This window comes from Hippocampus guttulatus, chromosome 5 (assembly GCF_054856545.1).
Source record: "Hippocampus guttulatus isolate MCC_2025c chromosome 5, RoL_Hgut_1.0, whole genome shotgun sequence".
Taxonomy (NCBI): domain Eukaryota; kingdom Metazoa; phylum Chordata; class Actinopteri; order Syngnathiformes; family Syngnathidae; genus Hippocampus; species Hippocampus guttulatus.
Window position 1 is genome coordinate 7,461,270 of NC_141265.1, and position 27,508 is coordinate 7,488,777.

Here is a 27,508-nt window from a genome sequence, read left to right on the forward strand (position 1 = left end):
CAATTTAAAAATAAAAAAAACTTTAATTTAAGAGGGAAGTAATTGCTTTTAATGACAGTTTTGAAAAAAGAAAAAAACATTTCATTTTATTGTATTACTCCTAATGACATTAATTACTTTGACAGAGCTGAAAATGCCTTTGGGAGGCAAATGGGACAAGACGAGATGGCAATCAGATTCACATCCGATGTGATCTGAATGATCTCTTCCTTTCTTTGGCTTTGGTTTCTGCTGCGCGGTTACATCTCGTTACATTGCCTCCAGTTTTCACACAATTGCGCCAGCAGCCTGTCGGACATCGGATACAGGCAGGAGTGGCCAACTTTCCACCGGTGAAAATGGAGTCAATAGGATGGAAGGCACGTGTGAACGAAACCACAAGAAAAAGGGAGTAAAGGACCACCGGATGGACTGACTTTTGCTAGTCAGGCAACACTTGGGATCGATGAACGGTCTGCATCATGTGCAACAACGTGCTGCAATATGATGCAGGAATACGACGGTGGTGAATGCTTGCGGCTTATCAAAACATTTGCGGAGACAATTCTTGTATTTGATCTCATTAAGATTGTGAAGCTCTATCTAACGAGTGTAAATAAATGCTTTATAGTGGAAGGCCCGACTGGGGTTGAATGGCAGTAGGAGTGTCCTGAGTCCATGAGCGTTTTGCTGCGGTTACATCCTGCAAAAGTCTCAAGGCAGCATTCGTACGCGTTAGATAAGCAGGGAAATAAGAGAGGGGGATTCGGAGAGAGCTTCAGAGGATGGAAGGGAGGGAGGTAAGATGGTACACAATCAAACTCGGTGAGGAGCACTCACCATTGGTCATGGCAGGAGAGAGGTGCTCCCTCTCATGATGTCGTCTGCCGAGTTCACGAGATCCTTGTCGGGGAGGCTGTGCCGGTTGGCCCTCAAGCATGGTGACGATGTCCATGCGGTCGATACTCTTCAGGGCTGCGTACAAGGTCTCCACTGCAGCGGCGCAAGCCGACACACAAACAGAGGACTGTCAGGACAATCGGAAGCTGGACGGTGAATGTGACGAGAGAGCGATTTGGAGCAGCCTGCACGGACTTTTGGCTCTCTTGCCCTCACGAGTTGCCCACAAGTTGAGTAGCGCAGAACTCTGCTCCAGCAGGGAGTTGGGATTCTCCACGCGGATCTTATTGATGTCATCCACACTCAGCTGAAGCTCACGAGCCAACTCTAAGGAGAATGAATCGCAAGATAAGCGCATTACAAGAACCTTGTTTCTGCCGATGCGGATAGAGGGATGACCGCTATCCACCTAAACAATTTGTTGCTATCCACCTAAACAATTTGTTGAATCAGCACAGAGGGAGACATGATGATGAGACGAGGTGAACACAGTTGGTTTTCAAAGACGAAAAGCAACACGCACAATATTTCTGTTGACTTACCGGCCCAGCTCAGTCCTAACTGTTCCGCAATCACGGCCATCTTTAGCTCAGTCCTCTCCATGGCGCTCATTGATGCTGCGAGTTACACATGTGACCAAAAAAAAACCAAAAAACAAATTGGCGGTTTTTACTGTGTAAGTTGATTTGGCAGCGTTACCACAAACATATTGACACTAGGTAATTTGAAGCAGCTTATTTCACAGCAAGAACATTTTTGACTCAACGTGTGAAATTGGATTGGGTGATTCCTACCCATGGCGGGTTCGTTGAGAGCACTGTATCTTTCTCTTAGAGCCAGCGGGGTCAAAGTTCGTCTGCGGTCTTCACTTCCAATAATCTATCAATCAAGTACACAATAGTGAACATGGTATAAAGATCTCGACAAGACACAGTGCGGGTGCTGGTCATTCAAATGAGGGGGTAAGCTCAGCTCCGCCTCAAACAGATCATCCAATCATTATGCAGAAACTGAGCATCCGCCCTGTAGACCCCCAGAGACGCCAAAAGCGGGATAAAGCCCCGCATTTATCCAATGTATGGCCAGTTTCGCGAAATGGCACAGCCCACTGAAGCTGTAGTCGCTCAGCGTTCGGCTGCAGAAAGCACCGTGGTGCAGCGGGCAATGAGAAGGAAGTTCATAATCATCAGTAGCCGATTATGAACAAAAGCTGAAGTCATTCGAGCGCATTTTTAGTCAATAAAATATGCAGACAGCAGTACATATTTCACCACTTTTTGGTGAGGATGCTGAGCTTCCCTCTCAGAACAATCGCGACTGCCAGAGACAGATGGAGAAGCGAGCTGGCTCTGATTTGTACCTTGACACATGGAGGCATGGTAATGTTGAGGTTACACAACACATGTTGACTGTCTTCATACTTGGTGGTCTTGCGAAGGAAAGACAGGAAACCAGTGTGCTCTTTGCTGCTATCTCTCACCTTGCACACAAGCAGCAAAGGAGCAATGAAGACACACTCTCGTGCTGTATAAGGACAGTTTCACTGCACATGTTGGCACCTTAACAGAGACAGGAAGTCTGTTATCTCTGAAGGCCTGGAAGCTGAAGCAGCGAGGCTGCTGGGTGGCCTTCCGCACTGGTACGAGATTGCCGGAACACTCCAGGTGAAGCGGCATTCCCTCCATCACCTGCGATAGGAGTAGGTAAGATTCGTAAATAGTGTGTGTTATGAAGTAGTGATGTGTCGTTCGCGAACGAGCCGGCTCTTAGAGCCGGCTCTTTGAAGTGAACGATGGGAGCCGTCTCCTCATTGGGAGCCGGTCCGAATAGGAGCCTACTTTTTTTTTTCTCCTGTTTTTTTCCCCCCTTCGGTTAAAGCCGCACGTGATTGGTCAAGATCCGTGGTAGAAGAGGAAGGGGAGGGTTTTACACACACACACACACACACACACACACACACACACACACACACACACACACACACACACGCACACGCTGCAGTTTAGAGAAGGGGGAGGGGTTAGAGAAGAAACACACACACAGCAGCACACTGAGCAGCACGCAAACAAGACAAACGAGGAGACGAGAGAGTTAGTTAGCGAAAAAAACAACACGGTGGAAAGCGGAAAGGTGAGAAAATGGATAGGAAACGCAGTGAAATTTGGACTCATTTCAATTTAATTGATAGTTCAAAGGCAGCGTGTAGACTGTGCAAGGTTAAAATATCCCATCGATCAGGCTCCACAAATAACCTGCACAGGCACATCAGAAAAATCCACCCATCAGTACAATTTGAAGAGAAAAGACAAGCAAGGGAACCAGCTATTAATGAAGGTGCTAGTGTGTCTGCAACTGTTGCTGCTGCTGCAATGTCACAACTGCCTAGATGTACAACCCAGAGCTCTATGAGCCACTTTATGCAAAAAGCTATAAACCAGCAAAACAGAACACAATTGACGAGGAACTGGGTAAAATGATTGCAAGTGATTTTCAGCCATTTTGGTTGGCTGTGTGTTGTCGCAACATCTGTCCCCTCAGAGAGAATCTTCTCCAAAACAGGGCAAATATTAACAGAGAGGATAAACAGGATCAACCCCTCAAAGCCCATGCCAATCTTCGCGAAAGACAAGTTAAAACTTTTACCTGGGTGCTGCTTTCTTCTTTTTGTTTTACAAATTTTAACTTATAATTTGTTGTGTGGTATTCAAAGCTTACTTATGTTGTTTTACTGTAAATAGTTAAAAGCTTATAAATATACACATTCAGAGATTGGAACTTTTGGTTGACCTTGTTTTGATATGGGTCTTTGTACTTTGTTTTTATTTTTGTAGCACTCCATGTTGTACTCCATGTTGAGTATGTTCAGAAGAATATACATAAAGCCATATAAATAATAAATATTTGATATACTGTCTATTTTTTGCATTAGTAATTCATTTTACGCATAATATTACGTTATTTTTGGTAGTAAATTAATTTAAGCAACAAAAAAACTGAGGAGCCATTTGGGAGCCGAAAGATCCGGCTCTTTTTAGGGAGCCGAGCCAAAAGAGCCGGCTCTCTAAAAGGAGCCGGAATTCCCATCACTATTATGAAGCGATGCTTTTACAGTTTTGACCAACCGACCTCAATGTCCCTGCTGCGGGCCACCTCGGTGAAGTTCTCATGCTGTTCCAGGGTTTTATCCATCTTATCGTCCGTCATGCAGTAACAACGCAGGCGGCCTTCGCGTAACTCGTTCATCTTGGCGAAAACCACAAACTTTGCCATGTAAGGTACGGCTGACAGCTCTTTGTAGAGAAGGTTGGCAAAGGAGACAGACTCTGCTGTACGAGGACAGTCCGCCAGCCAGAACCTTTGAGGCACCAAAAAAAAAAAAGCTGATGATTACGGCAATTAGCAACATTTTTAGAGGGGCATAAACAACAGCATTTTTTTTCACAAATCATGGCAGGGCTCAGTTAGCGATGTCGAATTGTCAATTACTTTTCTTGTACAGCTAATAAAGCTTTTGGAAAGTTTATTTTTTTGCTGAATGAACCATGCTTGACATTTATGGTCAAGAAAATGAGCATTAGGTGTTCTTTGAAGATTTCATTTTCAGTCCAGCTCGTGTGCAAGTATATCTAATGTTGTCGACCATGGGTACGGGTGGGTGCATACAGTGCAACCAAGTCAACTTACCGTGCAGATACATTGGTTGTAAAACTGGCACATTCGTTTGCGTAGACAAGCTTAGTGGTGCCAGTGATGTCCTCCCATTGGGCTGCAGCTGTCCCGCCTGAGAAGGACAAGATGAGATCCAGGTGAATATAGATAACGCATCAAAATATTTGCAACCCGGAAAATGATATAAGGTTCCTTGAAAGCGCAGACCAACAACCAGTCCTCCTGCCAAGTAGAAGGAGCATGAAGTACCTATGACAGAGCAAAGCAGGCGCAGACTGGTGGTATCCCCCTCCCCGGAGTCCCGGGGGCTCTCCCGCCAGGACGGAGGCAGGGGGATGCGGAGGCCGATGGGTCGGTGGAATTTTCGCCGCCGAGGCTCCACCGTCACCACGGGGCTAAAGTTGGCTTGGTTACCAAGCAGCTTAGCAACCAACTCATCTGGAACGGGCTGAGCCTGAGGTCAAATGTCAGTGATGCAGGGGTGGAACACCACAACGGTGATGAAGCACAATGTACAAATGTGGAAGGGATAGCAGGAGAGAGTCATGAGTTGACGTGAGGCAAGATGGGAAGGGAAAGACATGAGAACAGAGTAAATAACAGAAATCGAAACTAAGATTGCTTAGAATAACGCATAGACAAAAATCTAACGAAACTGTGTGAGATAATCAAACATTTTTATTACGTGAGATTTGATATTAAAGGTTTGTATAGATTTTGCCAACAAAGAAGAAACATAAAACATGAACAAAACAGAAACATAAACATTAAACTTAAGAGTGTGTGCTGAAACTTAGAACCGCATTCATTTTATTTTCAGTCATTTACCATTTTCCTATTGATTTTACAACATGAGTGGTAGTTTTAAGTTAGGAATAATTCATTAGGCTATCTATATATACATTTTGGTGTCTAACAGACATTAGGCACATGATGTGTTTATCACAGGGATGGGCAACTGGCGGCCCGCGAGACGCATGTGGCCCTCGTCCACTCTTAGAGAGGGAACGCTTTCAGGACCAACTTTACTGCACTACACTACACTGTTCACACAGGTGAGTTAGCCAAATTGGTAAATTGAGGATTGGAATAACATGCTGGAAAAACATATGGTACAGTAGTATTCAGGGATGCACGCTAACTATCAGACTGACAACAAAACTGGACGAATAGCAACAGATGTTTCAAATAGACCGACATTGGTCTGTTTACTGTCACTTTAATAATGTATGGCGCAGACCTTCTCAAATAGGGATGCGGTGTAATGTCAGGGGGAGCGCGTGCAAACCCAGGGAACGTGGTTTTTTCCCCCTGTATTAAAATAAAGTGTAGTTGCACATTCACTACAGTAGGTGGCAGTGGGGCTCTCATTTTCGAAGAGTGTACAAAGTGTAGGTCCTCTACAGAGGTGTGCTTCTGACAAATGATCAGCACTTTTGTGCCATCTTTGAATGGGAATTTTTATGCAAGAGAGGCCTTTGCACTGGGGAGTGGGAGGAAATCACAGTATGTGCTTATTTTTGGTAGTTTTTTCAGTGTGTATTTGAAAGTTAAAATATATGACGATAATGGTACTCTTCTACAAGTTGGTTTAAAAAAAAAGCCATATTTTGTCCTCATTAAAAATTACATTTTTATCATAGATCTGGTTAGGATGTGTGCGGTTCGATGCGGTCCCGCAGGAGCGCTAACGAAAAATTGTGGCCCCATCATTTCAGTTGACCATCCCTCGTCTATCATTTCATTTATTTACTGTTATATATTCAGACATTATATTAATATCTATAACTGACATTGCTTTCCCTTATAGTCATATTTGTGAACTCGGGTTCGTCAGTATTTGGACAAAATTAAAAAACCCAAACAAAAAAAAATTGCACTTCAGAAATCTGATTATTTGTTCCATACTAGCTTGAAAAAAAAAGAAAGAAAAGAAATGGTTGGTTACTGTACTGCTTAAAAAAGATTTAAAATTAGATTTCTCATATTAAAATTTTTGTACCCAACTGTATGAATCAGATAATTGGACTGATAAATCTATTCTAAGTTACACTGTACATGGTTCTAATAAAATGATCAACAAGCTTTTCTGCCTATTCTTGCAGTTGTGTAGCTGGTGTTTTTAAATTCACACCAATGTGTCTGGTCCAGCTGATCATTGGAGTGAGCAAACACATACAGGAGATTCAAGGTCCAATAAAGAGGTCAAGTTTTTGTTGGGACACGTGCAGGAGGCCACCTATTCTCAAAATACTTGAAATCAAAATCAGAAAGAACAATAGTGGAATATATGACCAGGAAAAAAAAAAAAAAATATATATATATATATTACAATATATGGACATAAGTATTGGGTCAATACAAATGTTATTTCCCTTACAAGACATTTTGAACACTATTCTATACTTCCAACTTTGTTGAAACCGATTGGGCGGGTCATTTTCTGTTGCAGCACAAATATGTCCCATTGCACAAAGTGAGGCCATGATGAATTGAGGAGAAGAACTCAATCATAACACAGAATGCCCTCGAGTTCCAACATGGGTCACCTCTGACACAAATTCTGGATGAAGAAAACATTTTCTTCCATTTTTACATCCCTAAAATGTTCCCCAAAGTATGTCCATACAGTGCATGAGTAAGGAAAACACAAGGCCACAAAGTAGCTTACTAGGATAAAGGTGCAAAGTGCATGCACTGTGCAATGGTGACAGCAAAATAAAATCACAAGCATGCAAGGCAATAGCGGACATGAGGACGAATATATCCAACAGGCTTTTCTTTCATGATTCTGTCGTCCTTCCTTCCTTCTCCTCATCGTCCCATCTCACCTGCAGTCCCAGACGGACTCGCTTGGTGACCGCCGTCTCAGGAAATGTGGCCTGGACCAGCGGCACCAGTTTGCTCGTCAAGGAACCCCCCTCAGGCCCAATCAGGTCGCTCTCTTGCTGGACCCGTGACACAACGGCAAAATAAAGCGGGAAATCAGTTGAGATGATGCGGCGAATTCGCTTCTTCCCAAGTTCCTCCTGACTTTCCAAGTCTGACAAAAGAAAATGACCAAATGAAATGATCGTGCATCAGGCTGTGGTCATGCACACAGAGTGGAAAGATTCTCACCTTCGTCCATCCCATTTAGAATGGTTTCAAGAACCTCGTCACCATAGCGATTGCGGTGTTCCTTCCATACAGATCCATTCTCACTCCTCAGCACCACAAGCTCGCGGTCGCCACGACCCAGAGCCGCAAAGTGAGGGATCTCCACAATCACCGGCCTGTCACATGACATTAAAACATTATTTTATGAAAACCTCTTCACATCATTTTATTTTTTTATTCGTGTGTGGTGGGTGGATGAACAATACCCCAGCACACCTACTCTGCACCGCTTTGGCTAAAACAAAGCAACCAGGAAGACCAATTGCGTCCTCACCCAAGAAACTGCATGCCGGCTGGGCCGAGGGAGATGATTCTGCTGGCCAGGCCCTCTCCCTCCACAAGCGGAGGTGGACTTGTGAGCTTCTGCGGCTTCACCAGGCGACAGGTGATGCGGGTGGGAGCCGCACAGGTCTTTGGGGGAATAATGACCCGCAGACCATTGTGCCTACTGCCTCGCATTGAGCCGCCTCGGGCATCCACCATAAAACTGACCAGAAACCTGTCGCCGGACAACATCCAATTTCTTTTCACACCCTGATCACAGATTAGGGTTGTTAAACGTTGTGCTGAGCTGACCCTGTGTGTATGGGACTGGCGACTGGGCTGACGTTGTCGGATGTTTCAGTTGCTGGGCTGCTGGGAATCAGCGAGTCTTCATCATACTCTTTTGGCAGTGGAAGTGGAGTGTGCTGCAGACAGAACAAACTGATCATGAAACCGGTAAACCAACGCTGCAATATGTTTGACATGCAAAGAGTAGACGCAGACAGAACTAAACATAATCCCCCCCCCCAAAATCTAACATTGAAATCTGTCTTCAAATGTTATGTTTGGTGGATAATGTAATGATTCACATTGTCAGAGTGGAATTCATTTCGTAATGTTTACTCCCAGAAAAGAAAGTTCCGTGATAGCGTACAGTTTTACATCACTGCAAACGGCCACACCAATGAGCTTCAATGGACTCCAACACTATTAAATGATGCACGACATTAAAAGACATTTAAGCAAATTGCGAGTCTGCAAAGTGACCTTGTTCATGAATTAGTGATGAATTTAGATGAAAAAGATCCTCTCATGTCAAATATGTGACGGCCAATTCATGCATGTGCTCAACCTGATCGAGCTCGTGTTCTTTCAGGATCACAGTCTCGGGTGAAACGCGGGGAATCCTGGGAATGGCTGGCGAGTAATTCCTGTTGAATGAGAAACAAACACCCCAAAAATTTCAGATGGAGGTTATTTCGCTGGTGCTCTAGTGTTTTTATTTCATAAGTAAATCCAAGTTGAGTCCCCTGCTATCCGGTTTGGCTCTCTCCCGTGTTTCCCACAGCCCCCTTACGCTGTGCCCAGCCCTCTCTCGTACTCCAGTGATTTCTTGGGGGAGAGGAAATCGTCATCATGGTCTTTCATGTCATCCATCTTCATGTACCTGGCCCCTTCTGTCCCCAGGAGCTCCTCTCCTTCATACAACAACATGCCAAAGAGAGTGAACAGACCGAGGTCAGGTTGGTCAAACCGCAAAAAGGGGAAAGAGAGAGAGAGAGAGAGAGAGAGAGAGAGAGAGAGAGAGAGAGAGAAAAGGGCAAGGTGTTAATCAGCCGTTTGAAGGGTTTGACATCATGGAAACCGGGTGAGATGACGCATGAGTGACGTGGATCTTGTTCATGCAAGTAGTAACATCACAACGAACACTTCAACGATGAAACATTGCCTCATCAAATGATAGGCATGATAAATGTGGTCAAGACTACAAGAATGATGACACATTAAGATGATAACATAAAGTCTTCAGAACAGAGAGGACGGCATCAAAATCTAATGTCAGTAAAACTTCCAAAACATGACCATATTGTTTTTTTGTTCAAAAGTAATGAAAAATATCATTTTTGACCATGTCAGCTACCCTCTGAAAAAGTGCACAGTTCCCTTGTTCATATGGATTATTACATCATGAGGGTCCTGGATTTTGTCAAGGGTACTGCAAATACTAGATGCGTGTCATCACATGTAATACATCCTCTGAACATTCCCTGAGCTTCTTTTGATATTTATCCATCTCTCAATCTGATCCGCTTATCCTCACGAGGGGCGCGGGCGTGCTGGAGCCTATCGCATCTGTCTTCGGGAAATAGGCAGGGGTACACCGTGAACTGGTTGCCAGCCAATCGCAGGGCACACAGAGACGAACAACCATTTACAGTCACACATGGGGACAATTTAGAGCGTTCAATCAACTTACTATGCGTGTTTTGAAAATGTGGAAAGAAACCGGAGTACCTGGACAAAACCCACGGAGGCAAGGGGACAACATAGCGTACGCTATGTACGCTTCCCCCCATGCTAATACTAACTTTATGACCCAGCATTGGTATAAGACTTAAAAGTGTTTAATATAATACATGCTATTATGAAATAGTAGTTGCTACAACGGAATCCTAACAGTGTACATTGGAGCTTTGTAAATACAAAGAAGAGGCTAAAAGGAAGTTGCAGTCGGGTTATAATACTAAGACAAGCCTACCACAAGTGCTCAGTGATGCAGAATTTAGCCACGATTAGACCAACATCAACAACACTATTACATCATTTTACATAACATTGTTTTCACCCATAGTTGCTCTCATACCACAGACATTCGAATTAGTGAATGAGTTGTATTGCAGGGACATGTAACGGTTACAGACAGTGTGGCTATGTGTACATGGCGGTGAGAAACTGGAGAGGAGACCACAGTGAACACCAGCACAGACAAGCTAGCAAAAGATAACAATGGAGAGGACGAGCTTGAAATGGAGACGCATACTGTACTTCATTATGTAAACCTCCCAATGGCACACATGGAGATAAAAAGACATGCATACCTAATGTTAGCTGTGCAAGGCCTAAAAAAGTGAAAAAACAGTAATAAAAGGACTGTGAGGCCAGTTCAATTCAATTTATAATAAGCCGGCTGCATTGTTATTTAACTGACGTGTCATACCTTCATCCTCGGACACATCCAGTATCTCGTCCACTGTTTCTGGGAAACTCATGCGGTGTTTTTCCGTGATTGTCTGAGGGGCACAGAAAAAGTACACGGACATTTGAATAGTTTGTTCATACCGTTGTCCGCGTCGACACCGAGATTTCAAACCTCCTCACCATGGAAACAGTCTCCTCAGTCACAAGCTTTAACACGTCAATCACAGAGATGTAGCCCAGCCTCTTGGCAATCGCGAGTGCTGACGTCCCATTCTAACGGACACAGACACACAATGATCCCACGGAAACGTTTCGTGACGGGGGGGTCGGGGGGGGGGGGGGGAGGAAAAGGTGCCGTCCTGCTCACCGTTGTTGTCTCGTTAGGCTGAGCTCCATGCTTCAGCAGCAGCGTGACAATGTCTGTGTGTCCTTGCTGGGCGGCCTGGTGCAGGGGAGTGTAGCCAAGCTAGATAAGATAAGAGACAGTTATCGGTACCACTTTATTTCTTCCTTTCTTAATGCACTAACTACAGCAGCATGACATCTAACTAATAGCATTCCCTGAATGATGCACGGCATCTCTACCTTTTCCTTTGTTAGGGCTTCTCTATGTGTCACTACACACTCATACACCAGAAAATGTTTATTTTTACCCTGACACAGAAGCCTGATTGAAATTAATCGGCTGTACGTTGTGTTTATAAAGCATTCCATATAAAAATTTATGCTGACGGTATGTCCCTGGCCATGTTCCAGGCAAATGTTTTACTCCATTTGATCTCCCCCAAACCTCGAAAGGAAGTGCCAAATCCTCCGCTACATCCATCATTTCTATGTCAACATAGACAAATATACTTTTATTAAGCCTGAGAGGTTAAGAGAGCCTGCGTTACCCCCAAGCTACATCCTTCTGTCCGCATTGTACACACAACTACACGATATGCATTGAGTAAATGGCTTGTCTGCAAATACATAAGTGCTTATATAAGTTAGGGTATGTTACAATGAGTGCTACAATTGTATCAATTAGTTCATGTACAGCCATTCCGCTATAAATCTGTTGCAGATGAATTTTACAACCCGAAGGAGGAGCTCACCCGTGTTTTGCTGTTGACATTGGCCTGATGCTGCAGCAGGAACTTCACCATTTTGATGTTGCCATAGTGACATGCAATATGGAGAGGTGTGTAGCCCATCTGAGATGACACATTCAAACAGTCAGGGACTTTTAACACTAGCGCTTTAAAAAAAAAGACTGAAGATCAATCATAATGAAGTTGATTATTTCATGCATAATAACTGATTGTATACATTTCATTTTCATGATACATTTTTAGTTTCTGAGACATATCTTTGGCAGCGATGGTAAAATAATTTTATAAAGGGACCACGTGAGAAGTGGTTGTCGAGGGCTACATCAACATGCTAACAATAGCATTGTTTTGATAAGTTGGAATATGGTTGGAGTCGTTATCGGAAATAAAAGGGATGTGACCAAGTACATGAAAATGTTCAGTGACCTCTACTACTTAATGGCTGCTGGTCAAGTATTTTGACAATCATGAAACAAAAATATATATTCATTTGTTTTGAATTGACATTTACAGCACATACTAACATGATTTAATCATGTTCACAGTGCTTATCGAGTTTTCTGTATCTTTTGTTGTGCTGACATTTTGACCACCAACTACTAACGCATATCCAGGCCATTGCATCATTTTTAGAAACCTTACCCGTGTCGCCGCTTGAACCGAGGCTCCTTGCTTCACTAAAATGTCAGCAATGCCAACATGTCCCTCCTGTGCCACAAGATGGAGTGGTGTCAGTCCACTCTGAAGTGAAAAAAAAGAAAGAAAGAAGTCATACACGTTTTAAACCACACATGCACACACATATGTCTAAACGGCCTTCTTGCCTTGTTGCCAAGGTTGACATTAGCCTGTTTGGAGATGAGCAGAGACACCATGTCGGGCCTTCCTTCCTGCGAGGCCAGGTGGAGAGGTGTGACTCCCTGTAGAGACTCAGCATTGGCTGAAGCTCCATACTGCAACAGGCTGTTAGCCACCTCCATTTGATTCTGCTTGGCTGCGATATGCAAGGCGGTGTAGCCGTTCTAAATACAAATTATGAGGGGCAGTTACAAATGAGTCCCATCGCATGAATCGCATGTACTGTATGAATGAACTTAATGATCCCTCACCCTGGCTGCGATGTGTGGTGAACCCCCCTTGCTGACAAGTAGGTTGACAACATCCAGGTTATTGTGATGCACAGCGACGTGCAGTGGAGTCAGACCATTCTGCAAGAATGTATCACGATAAATACAAACACAGCATGGGTCTGAACTGACTTGTATGGAGTTTAACACAGTCTCCAAACAGTTTTCCAAGAGTTTCTTACCTTCCCGGCGGCATTAGGGTTCGCACCCCTTTCCAGCAACAGCTCAGCCACATCTACCTTGCCGTACTTGGAAGCCACATGAAGCGGAGTAAACCCTTTCTGCACAGACACCAACGGGATTATGGACCCGTTATTGAACAGTCAGAAGACCAAAGCAACCAAACGGCACTTTGAGTCGTACCTTAGTCATCTTGGTTTGCTGTGCTTCCATGTCCAGCAGGATACGCACAGTTTGCACGTGACCCTCCCGGGCTGCGATGTGCAGAGGCGTGTGTCCTGCTGTGGTTGTGGAGTTTGGTTTGGCTTTGTGCTCCAAAAGCAGTTTCACAATCTCCTTGTGGCCCATTCGAGACGCACAATGCAGGGGTGTTTGGTCATCCTAGCAAAGGTGGTGAGAGATGCTATGAAATGTACTCATTTACATACCTGGTTGCTTCACTGTGATGTTTAGCTTAACAAATTTAAGGTTGCTGCTTTGGTGTGTGGAGAGAAAATTGATTTAAAGTTCGAAATGCAAATAGGAATTCTGAATAATTTATTCATTTTTCAAATCCCATTTAAAGATTGGGATTTTGATTCGTGTTTAGGCATTTACTCTTTGCCTACAATGTCATGCACAGGTAACTCCTCTCCTTTCCCAACGGCACTTTCAAAACGTAAATTATGCCTTTGTCACTTCTCAGCTGGATGACTGTAGTGCACTTTTGTTTTGGAGTCAGCCAAGCCTCTATCCAGTGTCTCCAGTTAGTCCAAACTGTTGCTGCTCATTCTTCATTGGTACTCATAAGAGGGACGTCCCTTCACCGACTCCCTGTACATTTTAGAATTCTTTTTAAGATTCTATTATTTGTTTTTAAATCTTGAAATGTTCTCGCCTCATCTTATCTCTCTGAGCTCTCTTACCCCCTTTGTACCTGCCCAGTGGCTTACGTCAGCGGTCCAGGTGCAATTAGAGGTACCGAGGACTAAGTGAGGGCTCAGAGGGGATCAAACCTTTTCGATTGCCGGTTCGTCTCTTTGGAATGACCTCCTGCTAAAGCCCCCTCAATGCCCGTCTTTAAAATGTGTCTTAAATTACATTTTTATTCCTTGGCTTTTTACTCAGCATGAGACTTGGTTTTAGTTGTACTGTTTTTGTGCTTTTTACCGTCTTCATTATTCATTTGTTGTTTTAACCATCTTCGCTGTTGTTTGACTTATTTTTGTTCCATGGCACTTTGTAAGCAGCTGTGGTTGTTTTAAAGTGCTCTATAAATACAGTTGAGTTGAGTTGAGGTGACGGAAGTGTAGATATCCACCTTGGCTTTGGCATCCACTGGTGCTGCATTCTGTAGTAAAAACTCTGCCACCTCAACGTGTCCTGCCCGAGAAGCCATATGGAGGGGGGTTTCGACTTTCTGCCCACGCGCACGCAAATGACAAATACACACATCAACTACATCATCAAAGTCAAAATGAATGTACCGGATCACTTCTTAAAGAAGATCGGCACAGTAACTCAGATGCTCTGACTAAGTTTGTCATTGAAGAATATAACTCACCACATTAGAAGCACTGGGCGAAGCGCCTTTCTGCAGAAGGATCTTGGCAATGTTGAGGTGGCCCATGAAAGATGCCACATGCAAGGGCGTCAAGGCAGACTATTTAAAAACAATGTTGCTTTAGAAGGACTATGGCCATTAGGTACTGTATATAAGAACAAAATAATTATGTTATGTTATTTTGAAGTACAGGAGGTCTCCAAGTTACGGATGTTCGTAAAATTTCATATTTTTAACCTTGTACCACATCATACTGTATGGTCATGTAGTTCCTCTTTCTGCCGCAACATGCCAAGCAGCAATGCTCCTTACATGCATTTCCAACACACATCTACGATGAGAAGAAGAGGAAGACTACTTCCGTGAGCTTGTCAGGTGCCATTAAACACCACAAAGAAGAAGAAGAAGAAGAAGAAGAAGAATGAAGACAACTCAGGCCGCTGAAAACTCTGCAATGCTTTCGTGAGCACCTGCCTCCCCAACAATGCCAACTCAGCAGCTCAATTGAACTTGGCACTCTTCTCCGGCGATCATATTTGCCTATCACCACCAATAGTTTCTCTTTCCTCCACTTCCATCTATATATTGACACTCTAAAGGTAAATTACAGTACAGTACGACTGTGGTGCTTGTTGACATAATTCCTCCATGAAACTGGTCATTGAGGGATGCATTTAGGAAGGAGTGGTTTGTGTGTGGTGGACTTCCAGTTGACTGCATGTTTTTGGCAAGCAAAAAGTATTTCGTTAGACACGTCCTGTGTCTCCTTTTCTTTGGCACCTCACTAGTGTTCTTTTTTTTGTAATGACCTCAAATGGCCATTATAGATTGGAATTTCATGTGTCTCAACTTAAGAACAATTCATCTTATGAACAGCCTCTTGGAACCCACTGCGTTCATAAACTGCGAACCCCCTGTACTTCATGTCTTTACTTTACCTCAGTCACGGCCTCTAGTGATGCTGCGTGTTTGAGCAGAAGATCCATCACGCGCATGTGGTTCTTTTTACAAGCAATATGCAAAGGAGTAAAGCCATTCTGAAAATAGGAAAATCATTTATCTTCAGTACATAACGTGCATACATTTTCAGCTGGAAAAGTTCAATTCAAACGACCTCACCAGGTACTTCTTTAAGTTTACGCTACAATAATAATTTTCAAAGGAGATAAGGACACTATGATGATATGACATACAACGCAAGGGCGCTCCCAAAAATCCTTTACAGAACTAATGCTCTGCTTTAATTAGCAAGAATTAATTCAGTGATGTGGTTGCAGATTCCTGATGTGGTTATAGTTTTCAGAAGTAAAGCATTGCAGAACTTCTCATGAGCTCACCACCTATGGGAGGTGGCCAATGAGGTTGGATGCCAGCCAAATGTGGGAGCCTTGGGCGCTCCAGTGTCAAGCTACATAAATTGGCTGTCGGGACGTAGAATGTTACTTCTCTGGCAGGGAGCAGCACAAACAGGTGTGTGAGGTTGAGAAGTTCTCATTGAATGTCATTGGGCTTACCTCCGGCTCATCAGATTTAGGAGAAAGGGTGTTGATTTCATCCTGGCTATGTAACAGGGGATCAGCTCTACACAATCCACAGATGCATGGGAGTTCACCCAACCAGTCTACATGTGTTTTGTGGACTTGGAAAAATCATTCGATCTAATCCCCTAAGAAGATCTGTGGTGGTTGTTTCGAGAGTATCGTACAGGGGTAACCTGATACAGGCTGGTCGACCCTTGTAATGACTCGTGTCAGAGTTTAGAGCTCTAAGTTGGATTTGTTTCCAGTGTTGGATGGACTCCACTATGGCTGCTCTTCGATTCTGCTCATAACCTTTATGGATAGATTTCTAGGCGGAGCCATGATGTTAAGGAGGTCCGGTTTGGTGACCACATCCCTGCTTTTTGCAGATGATCTGGTACTGTTGGCTTCATCAAGCCATAATCTTTCACTGGACCAGTTCACAGCTGCGTGTGAAACAGTTGAGATGAGAATCAGCACCTCCAAATCTGAGACCATGCTAGTCAGTTGGAAAAGGCTGGGGTGCTCTTTCCGGGTCGGGAACGAAATTCTGCCTCGATTGGAGGAGTTCAAGTACATTGGGGTATTTTTCATGATTGAAAGAAGAATGGAGCGGGAGATAGACCGCTCAGTGCAGCGTCAGCAGTAATGCAGACTCTGTATTGATCTGTCATGGTGAAGAAGGAGCTCAGCCAAGAGACAAAGCTGTTGATTTACTAATATATCTATGTTCCTAGCTTTGGGTCTTGACCGAAAAAGCAAGATGGCGCATACAAGCAGCCGAAATGAGTTTCCTCACGAGGGAGACCCGGTTATCCGTTAGAGATAGGCTGAGAAGCTTCATCATTCAGGTGAAGGAGCCAGAAGAGGTGGCTCAGGCATCTTGTTAGGATGCCTCCTGGATGACTTTCTGGTGAGTTGGTATGGACGTGTCCTACTGGGAGGAGGCCCCAGGAAGACTCTGAATACGCGAGAGACTATGTCTCCCAGTTGACCTGGGAACACCTGAGGATTCCCCAAGAAGACTTGGACGAATAAGCTGGGAAGATGGAAGTCTGGACTTCTTTGCTTAAGCTGCTGCCTCTGTGTCCAGATCCCGGATAAGATGAAGAGAATGGATGAATGAAAAACCGCAGTAAACTAAGAGGTGTTTATGATGTTTAGCTTATTTTAGTGCTCGTAGGCTAACTGAAATATTAGAAACACTTTGTGTGTGATACAGTACAGTTCTACACAAATGAAACTTTTTAACACTTTGTAAAAGCAGATATCTTACAGCTCATGTCATGGATCTCATTCGATTGAGCAGGTCTACCTGAAGCGAAGTATAGAGTGTAGTAACAGGTTTAAAAGTCACTGACCAGTGCCCGAGAGTTGGGTTTGGCCCCCTTGTCAAGCAGAACTTTTGCCATTCGGTGGTGACCACAGTGTGCGGCCACATGTAGAGGTGTTAAGTGGTCCAACGTGATGTCATCAATGTCTGCGTTGTACTGCAGAAGCTGCTTGACGCAGTCTGCATGGTCCCCTTGTGCTGACATGTGGATTGGAGAAAGGCCATTCTGGGAAAAAAGAAATGTTGACATTCAAGTCCCTTGAAAAACTGATATATATGATATTATATACCGGTACTATGAAAAATTATTGCCAGTATGAGTTTTATTTTGCTTGAGAAAAAATGCTCTTGACTCAAAATGTATTACCTTGGTCTTGGCCTGGATGGGGGCCCCATTGTCAAGCAGAATTTCTATTATTCTGACATGACCATTTCTAGCTGCACAGTGCAGAGGAGTGAGCTCGTCCTGGTGAGAGACAGTATCTATTAGTGGCAGTGAAAAGCACGGAGTGAATCCAAGACTGTGATAAGATGCTGCACCTTGGTCCTGGCATCTATTTGTGCCCCTCTATCCAGGAGGAGTCGGACCATGATCACATTCCCCCGTCTGGATGCGATGTGCAGAGGTGTAATGCCGTTCTACAATGATATATAGATGCAATTAGATCCACACGCGAAATTAGTGGAAAAAACAAACCATACGAGCATACGATGTTCTCCCACTATATGCCGATGCATCATTCGCACACCTGCTGTATCATAATTTAAAAAAAATAAAACTATTTTTTTTACAGTCAAGTCCAAATTTAGAGCATGTAGTGCGGAATGTTGTGCGGAAACATGCTGGGTAGCACTGAGATCTACTGTCAGAGATACAGCAAATGAAGAATAGCAAACAGAAGAGGCAGAAAAGGTCCCCAAGCCCCAAACTCCAGTAATGGTTGTTGTTCCGACAGAACATGGACAGTATAAATATATATACCTGTGAGTATTACGGGCTGCTCTTTTTGAATATGTCGCTGCTCCATGTATGTGCAAGTAGAAATGATTACCTTCTTTGCTTTAAAAGTGTATCATTACTGTAATCCATTTTCATTAGCCTGTGGCATTTTGAGTTATATGTTAGCATGAAGCTCGTAGTCTTTTTGTTGAAATCGATTTGTTGAACATTTCGGCGTTTCAATATCCAATGCTTTATTCTTGTTTGTTTTATGGGTCCGTTTTGAACTTCAAATAGGAGCTTAAACAGACTTTGCCTCATATTTGGAGAACTGGGAGTGAGCGCGGGAGAAGAAGCACTAAGGTTTACAGCACTTTAAAAAACAGGTTTTAACAAGTTTAAGTGTGTTTTATCAAGTTTAAGCGTTTTTAAATGTGTTTAAAGCTTCTGAGAGGATAAAAATACACATATAGGTGTCTACAGTGCAGATTTTCACCTAAATGTTTAGGTCGGGCATGTATCTCCCACTATAAATTGGGGTTCACTCTATAGTAATTCCATACCTTTGGGGTGAAATTAACATTGGCTCCTCTGTTGAGAAGAAGTTGGGCAACGTTCAAGTTTTCATAATGTGCAGCAATGTGGAGGGGTGTGAATCCAGTCTGCAAGGACAACAAAGTGGCACCTAGGTGTCACTCATTCAATGGATGATCATAACACCAACGGCGTCACGTACCTTGCTGAGCACATCAGGGTTTGGGTCGTTCTGCAGTAGCACTGCAGCCGTGCGTGTATCGTCATTGCGTGCTGCAATGTGCAGCGCAGGCAGGCGGACCTTCCCCTTGGTGCCGTAGTTAATGAGCAGCGCGACAATATTTTCATGGCCCTGTTGTAGAGCCACAGCCAGAGGAGTGAATCCATCCTGTAGAAGACGGCAGAAACTCAGAATGCAGGTTGATTGCACACAGACAATTAGAGCAATGTCAGCGGTGAAGACTGATGAGCACACAACACGATGGTTTGACAACGAGTCAGGATCAGCAGGATATCATCGAGCAGATTTGTTGGATTACTGATTGAACACGTCTCTTGCTCTTTGGTACCTCGGTTGGAACGCTCTGATTAGCCCCGTTCTCCAGAAGAAACTTCACAACCTCTAGATGGTTTTCTTGTGCAGCCATGTAGAGTGGAGTGAAACCCTTCTGTCTCAGAAATAAACACACAGACACACACACACACGCACACGCACGCACGCAGAGCAGAGATGCCAAAAGCGACGAGATAGATAGTTACACATACACATAACGAGGATGCACACCGATACTCACAAATATAGAAGCAAAGACACATGTGAACATCGGCATTGTCAGTACAATACAATGGTTTCACAGTAGGCGCCGGATAGAAAAGCAGCTGAGAGAGAGGGAGAGAGAGAGAGCGCACAGCATGGGGGGCCTCACCTGCGACTGAGCATTGACGTTGGCACCGTAGTTAACCAGCTCTGTGACCACCTGGTCCTGTCCCGCCAGGGCAGCAATGTGCAGGGCCGTGTTTCCTTTCTGGGTAAACACCGATATACGGGAACAAAAGTACACAGCTACGGTGACAAATGGTGCTCAACATGTTTGAACAGTTTCGTCATTCTGTATGCTAATATCATATAGTGGACGTGGAGATAAATATTCTGACATGTAATGATCCGGGACCCCCCCCCCCCCCCCCCCGACTCTCGTGAGGATAAGCGGCTTGGAAATTATGTTGTTTGTTGTTTTCAATTGTCTTCTTTCAAGAAACGACTGATTCAATCCACAAAAGTATTCAGCATCAAAGGCAACTAATATGCCGTTTGATTGTTTGAGTGGCCATAACTCCGTCTGCAACTCAACTCACTTTATTTATCGAGCGCTTTAAAACAAGCAAGGCTGCATCCAAAGTGCTGTAGATAAAGTAAAAATCAGATTTATAAAAACCAAGACGGTTAAAACACTAAATGAATAACATAAACATAAAAACATAATACATAATAACATAAAAACAGTAAACACAATAAAACACAAAAACAATGTTGATTCTCATGCAAATGTACTTTCAGACCAAGTTTAAAGGCGAATGAAAAAGGAAGAAAAAAGGAAGAAAAAAGAGAAAAAGAAAAGTTTGCTTCCTGAACATCTACTCGTTTTATTTAATTCTAAAGAATATTGATTAACATTACTGCACAATCACTGCGCATTTGCATTTCATCAACAGTTTTGGTAAAAATGTCATTGGTGCGGACAGACTGCTGCTCTGCGAGTTACCTTTGTTGTCATCTCCAGTACAATTCCATTGTGAAGTAACTCCAGCACCATTTTGACATGGCCTTCTTTTGAGGCCAGATGAAGCCCATTGAGCCCATTCTGAGGGGGAAAATCATTTTATAGGCGAGGTTTACACAACGATTCCCGAATCAATAAAGCATAATGCCAATGAGTTAACCAGAATATAGACCATGAGTGAACTAGATTTAGTTTGTTGACACAGAAGCCGAAACACTCACAAACCAGACCAGGCCACGACTGACACAGTGCACCCCAGATCATAACCAAAAATAAAGTCTACAAAGATGAAAATGAGAATGAAACCATTTTCATTGGATTAATGATAATGACAGCAGAAGAAGCGAGCGGCGGCAGAGGAGGAGGAGGACTGGAGCGAGATGGCAGGCCGTTGGTCTCGTGGCTGGGAAGAATACAAGCCGTGTGGGATAGGTCTGACCTCACACAGCCTTCATTCAGCCGCACAGGACATGTGAGGTTGGACCTTTCCCACACCACTGATATTATTCCTCTGAGTGGAGAGACCACAGCAGACCATCACTCTACGGCAAATGCAGGAGTGGGGTGTGACAAGGAAGGAAAATGCAAAATAACGAGGGAGAATTAAATCAGCACACTAATACCGAGAGGGAGGCTGTTGTTGGGTTGAGAGATAAAGGAAAACAGACTGAAGCAGTGTGGCGGTGAGCAAGCCATTCTAAAGACACCAACATCACCACCACCACCACAGTACAGATGCACCCCACCCCAACTCCCACCCCATTGGACCAAAATATTACACGAGCGTAAGTCACACGGGCAGGATGGCAATGCATCATGTTCAAGTCACAACCAGCAGTTCCGGTCAATTTGTATCATTGACATCTGGGGCTTTATTTTAGAAGACAACGTAGCGTGTGTGTGCTCTGCATAAAAAAGTGGCACATCTTGATTTTCTTGCCTGGTGTGGCTCCGATCGTGCAACCTGTCCTTTCTCTGCCGTGAGTACGCACACTCATGCAGAGAAAGGCGGAATAGCGAGGGAACAGGAGGTGAGGGGTTTGTTTAAAAGGCCAACTTGACAGCCAGCGTGTGGACCGAGGCTTCGGGATGGCAATGCCGCTTTAGAGCGCCCTCTTGTCGGCCTTGAGTCACAGAGAAACATTTGTGAACAATGTCTTCACACTGGTATGGGCACTGTAGAGCGCCTTGTTGTCACGACGTGGGGGGGGGGGGGGGGGGATAGCCTCCAGAGGTTTCCAGCAGATATATTTGTTTTGTTACGTTTGTCATTATGTGCAGGCATAAGAAAGATGCTAGACAAAGTAGCATCCATTTTTCCAGGTCGAAGAACTGATCATTGATTGACAGTTGATAGAGGAGCAGGGCGTGACTTCAGCGCTTTCAGTAGGCATGCCCATAGTGCCTGAAAGAGCGTAGCGATCTTCACAATTTTGAAGCCTCTTTTTAAATACTTGGGGATCTAACGGGGTTGTTAAGAACACTCTTCTCTGTTGTTTAACACATTTACAATCAATTTTCACTTTCCAGGGACCTCAAGCCACTGAGAAAAAAGTAAATAAGATTCACAGACTTTTAAATGACTATTTCAGAATGAATAGTTTTGTCTAAAGCAGTGGTGGGCAAACTGCGGCCCGCGGGCTGAATCCGGCCCGTTGGTCTTTTTAATCCGGCCCGCCGAAGGTTGTTCCACAATTAAGGTTCGATGTGAATGATTGCATTCATTTCAATTGGACTTGTAATGACAGGCATTTCACCGCCAGGTGGCGCATTGACTTGAAGTTGCAGAACACGGGGGGGCGGGGCAATCTTTTCGACCACCTAGTACCTCTGTATCACTCTACCTCTACTGGTCTGATCACAACCCATCTGCAGCGATGCACAGGCTAAAATAGGTCATCAACAACACTTCTGTCATTTAAAAAAAGTATATTAATACCGTACTCTCATGCTTTTGTTCTGTTGATGTTTGATATGGACTGTCAACAAATGCAATTTTTTTTTAATGTACCATAGCTCGTGCTGACCTGGCCCTTCTGTCAAATTTTAAAAGTCAATGCGGCCCCCGAGCCAAAAAGTTTGCCCACCCCTGGTCTAAAGGCAGTTTGGAAATTTTAACTACTTGTGCATTTAAAGTCTCTCTTCATTGGGTATCTTGCTTCATCGCCGTGTCGAAGCGAACTGTTGTTGCTGTACAAGCGCATTTGTCATGAGAGGTCTGTGTTGTTGAGGTCCACATAAAGAATGACATGATGTTGAGGACAAAGTGACAAAGTGACTGTACTCATGCTTGTGGTCACGTTACAAGTGCTTGAGGGCAGCAGTCGGAGGCCCATCACCATGGAGAACAAGCATCAGATAAAAGGATGCAGGATGAAAGAGGTGGTGCAAAGAAGACACCATTTGCCCATTTATTACCTACCCTGGAGGCCTGAGCATGCATATACAGTACATGGCAGAGTGCAAAGGCACAAACAACTATAATATTGCTTGGATTACTGCACACATCATGCACACCTATGATTTAAATCCAAAGTACAGAGCATCTGGAGGCGACCGAGACAACAATCCAGCAGGTCACATTTTCTAGGTCATTTCTCTTTGCGTTTGAAAGAGATAGTATCTATCCAGGGAGCTGTTTCATTTGCGATGAAATCTCATTATGATCACATCTCGAAAATGGAGCTCTTGCGACTCCCTCACCTGATTGGCGGTATTGATATCAATGCCATTTTTGATGTATTCCAGAGCCTTGTCCAGGTTGCCAGAACGGGCCGCACGGAGAAAACTGTTGCCAGCATCTGCCTGCAAACACAGCGGACAAAAGGAAAGGAGGGAGGGATAAGGGGTAAAGTAAAGGACACACAAAGAAGAGGAATAAAGAGGAAAATAGAGAGAGACAGTTGGGTTAAGCATAAGGACTGTTCAAAATGACCCATCAGCTTTCCACTCATTTCATTCCTCGCTTGTGATCATTTGTTCTTTTGGTAGTGCATTTTAAAACCACCAGCACTTAGTGTGTACTGAATGCTGTGATATCTGTTACGGGTGACCTAAAGCCATGATTTCATCAAGCGGGATAGTCAAATGGAAGTTTACTGGGAAGGCGAACTAATGTTGTTGTAACTAGGCTCGCATTTTGTCATCTTTTCATCGTGGCCTGTGGTGATGTCTGCGCTCTGTTTGGGTTCTTCCTGTTCAACACAGTTTGTCGGACTGTTGTACATCATATATCACCATGGTTGGGACACCAGACAAAAGGTGTCCAAATGTTGAATCCAAATTTTAGAAAAACAAAACACAAACAAAAACAAAAAAAACTGAGTGCCATCCCAAAACAAGGAAAACGAAAGTTTAAGGTAGCAGGTACCGCTCGCTTCTCATTTGTGACGCTTCCCCATAAGAATGTAGTCACTCGATTTAAGTAAAAAGGCAAACGTGACATTTGAATGCCATTGTCTGTTCAAGCAACACCAAGTCATAGTGAACTGCGTGGCAAAATATACATTGGCGACGTGGCACTTTTTATCATGCACGTTTTGCTTGTGCGCACTAGTTTCATGCAGCTCCTGGGCAGGTGGGGGCGCTGCTGAAACATGATTACTCATGCAGCACTGAAAGGAGGAAAAGTAAGAAAGGGCAGAACCTGACTGCAGCACACTCTGCACCCTCTCATCTCATTTCGCCTGGGCGCACCATACTCTTCCTTACGTCTAACTATCTATCTATCTAAACACACTGGTCAGTAAAACTATAAATTCAGCAATGCATTCATTTGGACAGCACAACACTTAATGCTACATCACAAACACACCGCTGTAGCGGATTTTTTTTCTGCTCCCCTTTCAACTTTGTACCACAGTGCCTTAAGCTGTGTCGTTTATTGTTGCAGTTCGTTGGTCCTCTTTTGACAAGAGGCAGTGAGCTTGAGTAAGGAAAAAAAAAGTAGTGAAAGGATCCACATGCCTGCAGCAGAGGCATAGCAACAAACGACACAGCATAGCCTCAGCATGACTCTAATGGCAAAGCACTGTGCAAAGACAGAGGTCACTTTAAAATAAATAAAAAAAGGTTGGAGTGATCGCACTCGAAAGAGAAACTCGAAAAGCAAAAGCTGCTTCCAGCTAAAACACTTCCTGGATTAATTGCATGCACAATGCACTCCTTGCTCCTGCCAAACTATATACCAACACTTTCTCTTGTTGGGTAGTTCAAAATAAAGCATTTCGAGCGCCATAAATTGTGCTGCTTTGTGTGAGCACGCTGACCCTGCTGAGCCACTTTCCTGAGTCAGTCGCTCTGACAAATTCTCACTCATTCCAAATTGGAACAGCTTCCAGGATTAGGAAAAAAAAGAAAATATGAATTGAAAGTCTATTTTCATAAAAAATTACTTACACAGTTGCCGAGTTGAGCACGCCTCCCATCTGATTGGACTCTCTTATTCCATTCTATTGGGAGATGATAACCTAACATCTGACTCGCACACGTACACGCCATCCATCAATATTGTGACCTGACTGCAGCTCGACTTGCGACCAGAGGAAACAAGCATAGTTGTCTCTTGAATCACAGTTATTGCGTATAGAGTATGATACATAACTCACAGAAACTGGTAAAAACAAGCAGGTGGAAAACACATTTTGCATGAGGCCAAATGAAGGGCAAGCTTTTTACACTCTGTCAGCAAGTAAAACCTGTTTTGTAAATGTAAATGTTACTAAATGCAAAACTGTTCTTTCTAAGATATAAAATGCACCAAGGACAACAGGCTGGCATGCTGTTGCATGACATGTTTTTAAAGTGCCATGGTGACACCCCAAACATCCTCTCATCATTGTGGGAGCAAACACAGCTGATGCAGGCCGACATCCACCATGGTGACACCTTAGAACCCCCCCCCCCCCCCCCTTCCAAGGGCTCAGGCAACAGCTTGCCCACAGAGCTGTATGTTAATATCACGGGAATGACAAACACATTTTCTCACCTAAGTGAAGCATTTTTGTGTTTGTGTCTATCTGTGTGCGTCATGAAATGTCTGTGCACCGAGATAAGGATGGATGAACTCCACCCATTCCGTGACTCAGAAATAAACAGACGTATGCAGAGAAACACCCTTAAATTTTTTTTTGGGGGGGGGGCAAAGTTGCTTACGTTACATTGGCTGGGACGCCATGGCATGATTTAGACAAATGTGTTGCTCCTTGATTATTCCCAGGGAAAGGACACGCTTCACACTCTTGGGCTGAACAAAGCTGCGTGAGCCAATTTATCATTCTATTTGTAGGAAAAGAAACAAGATAAAACACCCCGCTTCACAGCTCCACCATAAACAAGAACGACATTGCAATTGTGCATGGTTGAGTAACACTAATGAAGACGTGCTTGGCGTAAGAGAATGCAAAATTACATTCTTTAACTCACAGTGGAGGCCAAAATTCACCTTACCAAAAATCGCCATCTATGCCCCCCCCCCCCCCCACCTTGTTTCTGTTCTGCTGGTGCTGCAGCAGTCAGAATGACATCACCCCCTCGCTGGTGGACTGCAGTGTCTGAAAGCTCAGAGTGTGTGTGCATGTGTGTGCGAGACCAACATCCTTGCGTTCCTCTGAAGGATCCCCATTTGGACAAAGGCTTAATTGTGTTGGTGAGAGAGTAAACAGAGAAGCAGCAAGTCAATTATACTGGATAATAGAATCAAAATTTGCAGAATGCAGATCCCATGTAATTTGGATTTGTGACATTTGGATTCGAGAAGACAACAGAGGGGTTTTCATTGGGCCGCGGGTGCTTCGTATAATCACATTTCTCAGAGTTTATTCAGAATAGAAAACATTCTGCGATGATGAGAGGACCAAAGTGGCACAGGAGTGGCAACAAGGAACTTGTCCTGATCTTTCCTTTCTATGCCTTTCATGAGGATTTTCATGCTGACACATTTGAAGGCAATCTTTCGATACTATCAAAACAGTCAACCATTATTTTCAGCTGAGTGAATAGTTATTGATCATATTTGAAGTAAATCAGGGGGGTAATTGCTACACGTAAAGCTGCTCTACTGGATGGTACAAGTAATGTAGTACGTGTTCCGATACCTTTCGCCATCTATTAGCAGCTTGACTCATCCAGGAGCCTGACGGTTTAATCCACATCTCTTTTCTCGCAGTCTGAACATGTTGGCCTCAGGAAGGGAAATCAAGCTTGGGATTAAACTAGGACCTTGTTAGCGGTGCAAGGGAGCTCAATGCTGTATCTCTTTTGTAGAATGCCAATGGAAGAATATCACTGCCAAACATCCGGGATTTGGAAACGGTTTCAGTGAACCGCAGCAGTCTAGCAAGAAAAAAAAAAAAAAAAAAATCGCACACTCTCGCTTTCTGTTTAATTGCGTTCACCCTTCAGGTTTGCTGTAAGAGCACCAAGACCAAATCATACAACTTTGAGATCTTACCACTATTGTATGTTAATCTCGGGGAAAAGCCTGTTTAGTAAATTAACCCATTCAGGGACAGCGGCTACCGCAGTGGACAGCTGATCATGCTATCAGGATACAGGGTTAAATGTGCACAAATTGCGCTGCAAAAGAGAGTGGGATCGGAGTGTTTCTATACAATTTACGGGAACATGGATCAGCGGATATGGAAATTCCTGCAGAGTACTTAAACAGCAATTTCATCATCCTTTTCTGCTGACTTGCATTTACTCAATAAATTGATTTCCTTTCTTGGGGCCTTTTCCCCGTTAGCCTCAACATCCCGGCTTTTGTCTCTCAGGCTGATCCATGG

At 43.9% G+C, this 27,508-nt stretch overlaps 1 protein-coding gene across 14 annotated transcripts in view; it reads right to left on the reverse strand.

Moving 5' to 3' along the window:
- The window catches only part of ank1a (ankyrin 1, erythrocytic a), an 84,851-nt gene that overhangs the window by 15,714 nt on the left and 41,629 nt on the right, over positions 1 to 27,508 (reverse strand). For 9 of the 14 annotated variants that reach the window (XR_015100971.1, XM_086111824.1, XM_086111826.1 and 6 more), the window contains 37 exons: positions 23,427 to 23,528; positions 20,706 to 20,804; positions 19,869 to 19,967; positions 19,512 to 19,610; positions 19,145 to 19,330; positions 18,972 to 19,070; positions 18,009 to 18,107; positions 17,836 to 17,934; positions 17,497 to 17,694; positions 15,554 to 15,652; positions 14,616 to 14,714; positions 14,373 to 14,471; positions 13,256 to 13,453; positions 13,075 to 13,173; positions 12,875 to 12,973; positions 12,590 to 12,787; positions 12,408 to 12,506; positions 11,769 to 11,867; positions 11,039 to 11,137; positions 10,852 to 10,944; positions 10,691 to 10,763; positions 10,572 to 10,592; positions 9,050 to 9,170; positions 8,825 to 8,903; positions 8,284 to 8,396; positions 7,982 to 8,206; positions 7,669 to 7,823; positions 7,380 to 7,591; positions 4,798 to 5,002; positions 4,564 to 4,660; positions 4,006 to 4,234; positions 2,439 to 2,567; positions 2,240 to 2,359; positions 1,674 to 1,758; positions 1,422 to 1,496; positions 1,075 to 1,206; positions 820 to 972 (listed from right to left, as the gene is read on the reverse strand). Coding sequence is in view for 13 of the 14 variants with exons in the window: in XM_086111824.1 (XP_085967950.1) it covers positions 820 to 972; positions 1,075 to 1,206; positions 1,422 to 1,496; positions 1,674 to 1,758; positions 2,240 to 2,359; positions 2,439 to 2,567; positions 4,006 to 4,234; positions 4,564 to 4,660; positions 4,798 to 5,002; positions 7,380 to 7,591; positions 7,669 to 7,823; positions 7,982 to 8,206; positions 8,284 to 8,396; positions 8,825 to 8,903; positions 9,050 to 9,170; positions 10,572 to 10,592; positions 10,691 to 10,763; positions 10,852 to 10,944; positions 11,039 to 11,137; positions 11,769 to 11,867; positions 12,408 to 12,506; positions 12,590 to 12,787; positions 12,875 to 12,973; positions 13,075 to 13,173; positions 13,256 to 13,453; positions 14,373 to 14,471; positions 14,616 to 14,714; positions 15,554 to 15,652; positions 17,497 to 17,694; positions 17,836 to 17,934; positions 18,009 to 18,107; positions 18,972 to 19,070; positions 19,145 to 19,330; positions 19,512 to 19,610; positions 19,869 to 19,967; positions 20,706 to 20,804; positions 23,427 to 23,528 (4,585 nt within the window). In the remaining variant the exon portion in view is untranslated. The remainder of the gene's footprint in view (positions 1 to 819; positions 973 to 1,074; positions 1,207 to 1,421; positions 1,497 to 1,673; positions 1,759 to 2,239; positions 2,360 to 2,438; positions 2,568 to 4,005; positions 4,235 to 4,563; positions 4,661 to 4,797; positions 5,003 to 7,379; positions 7,592 to 7,668; positions 7,824 to 7,981; positions 8,207 to 8,283; positions 8,397 to 8,824; positions 8,904 to 9,049; positions 9,171 to 10,571; positions 10,593 to 10,690; positions 10,764 to 10,851; positions 10,945 to 11,038; positions 11,138 to 11,768; positions 11,868 to 12,407; positions 12,507 to 12,589; positions 12,788 to 12,874; positions 12,974 to 13,074; positions 13,174 to 13,255; positions 13,454 to 14,372; positions 14,472 to 14,615; positions 14,715 to 15,553; positions 15,653 to 17,496; positions 17,695 to 17,835; positions 17,935 to 18,008; positions 18,108 to 18,971; positions 19,071 to 19,144; positions 19,331 to 19,511; positions 19,611 to 19,868; positions 19,968 to 20,705; positions 20,805 to 23,426; positions 23,529 to 27,508) is intronic. The other 5 variants (XM_086111818.1, XM_086111819.1, XM_086111823.1 and 2 more) reach the window with 5 other exon arrangements.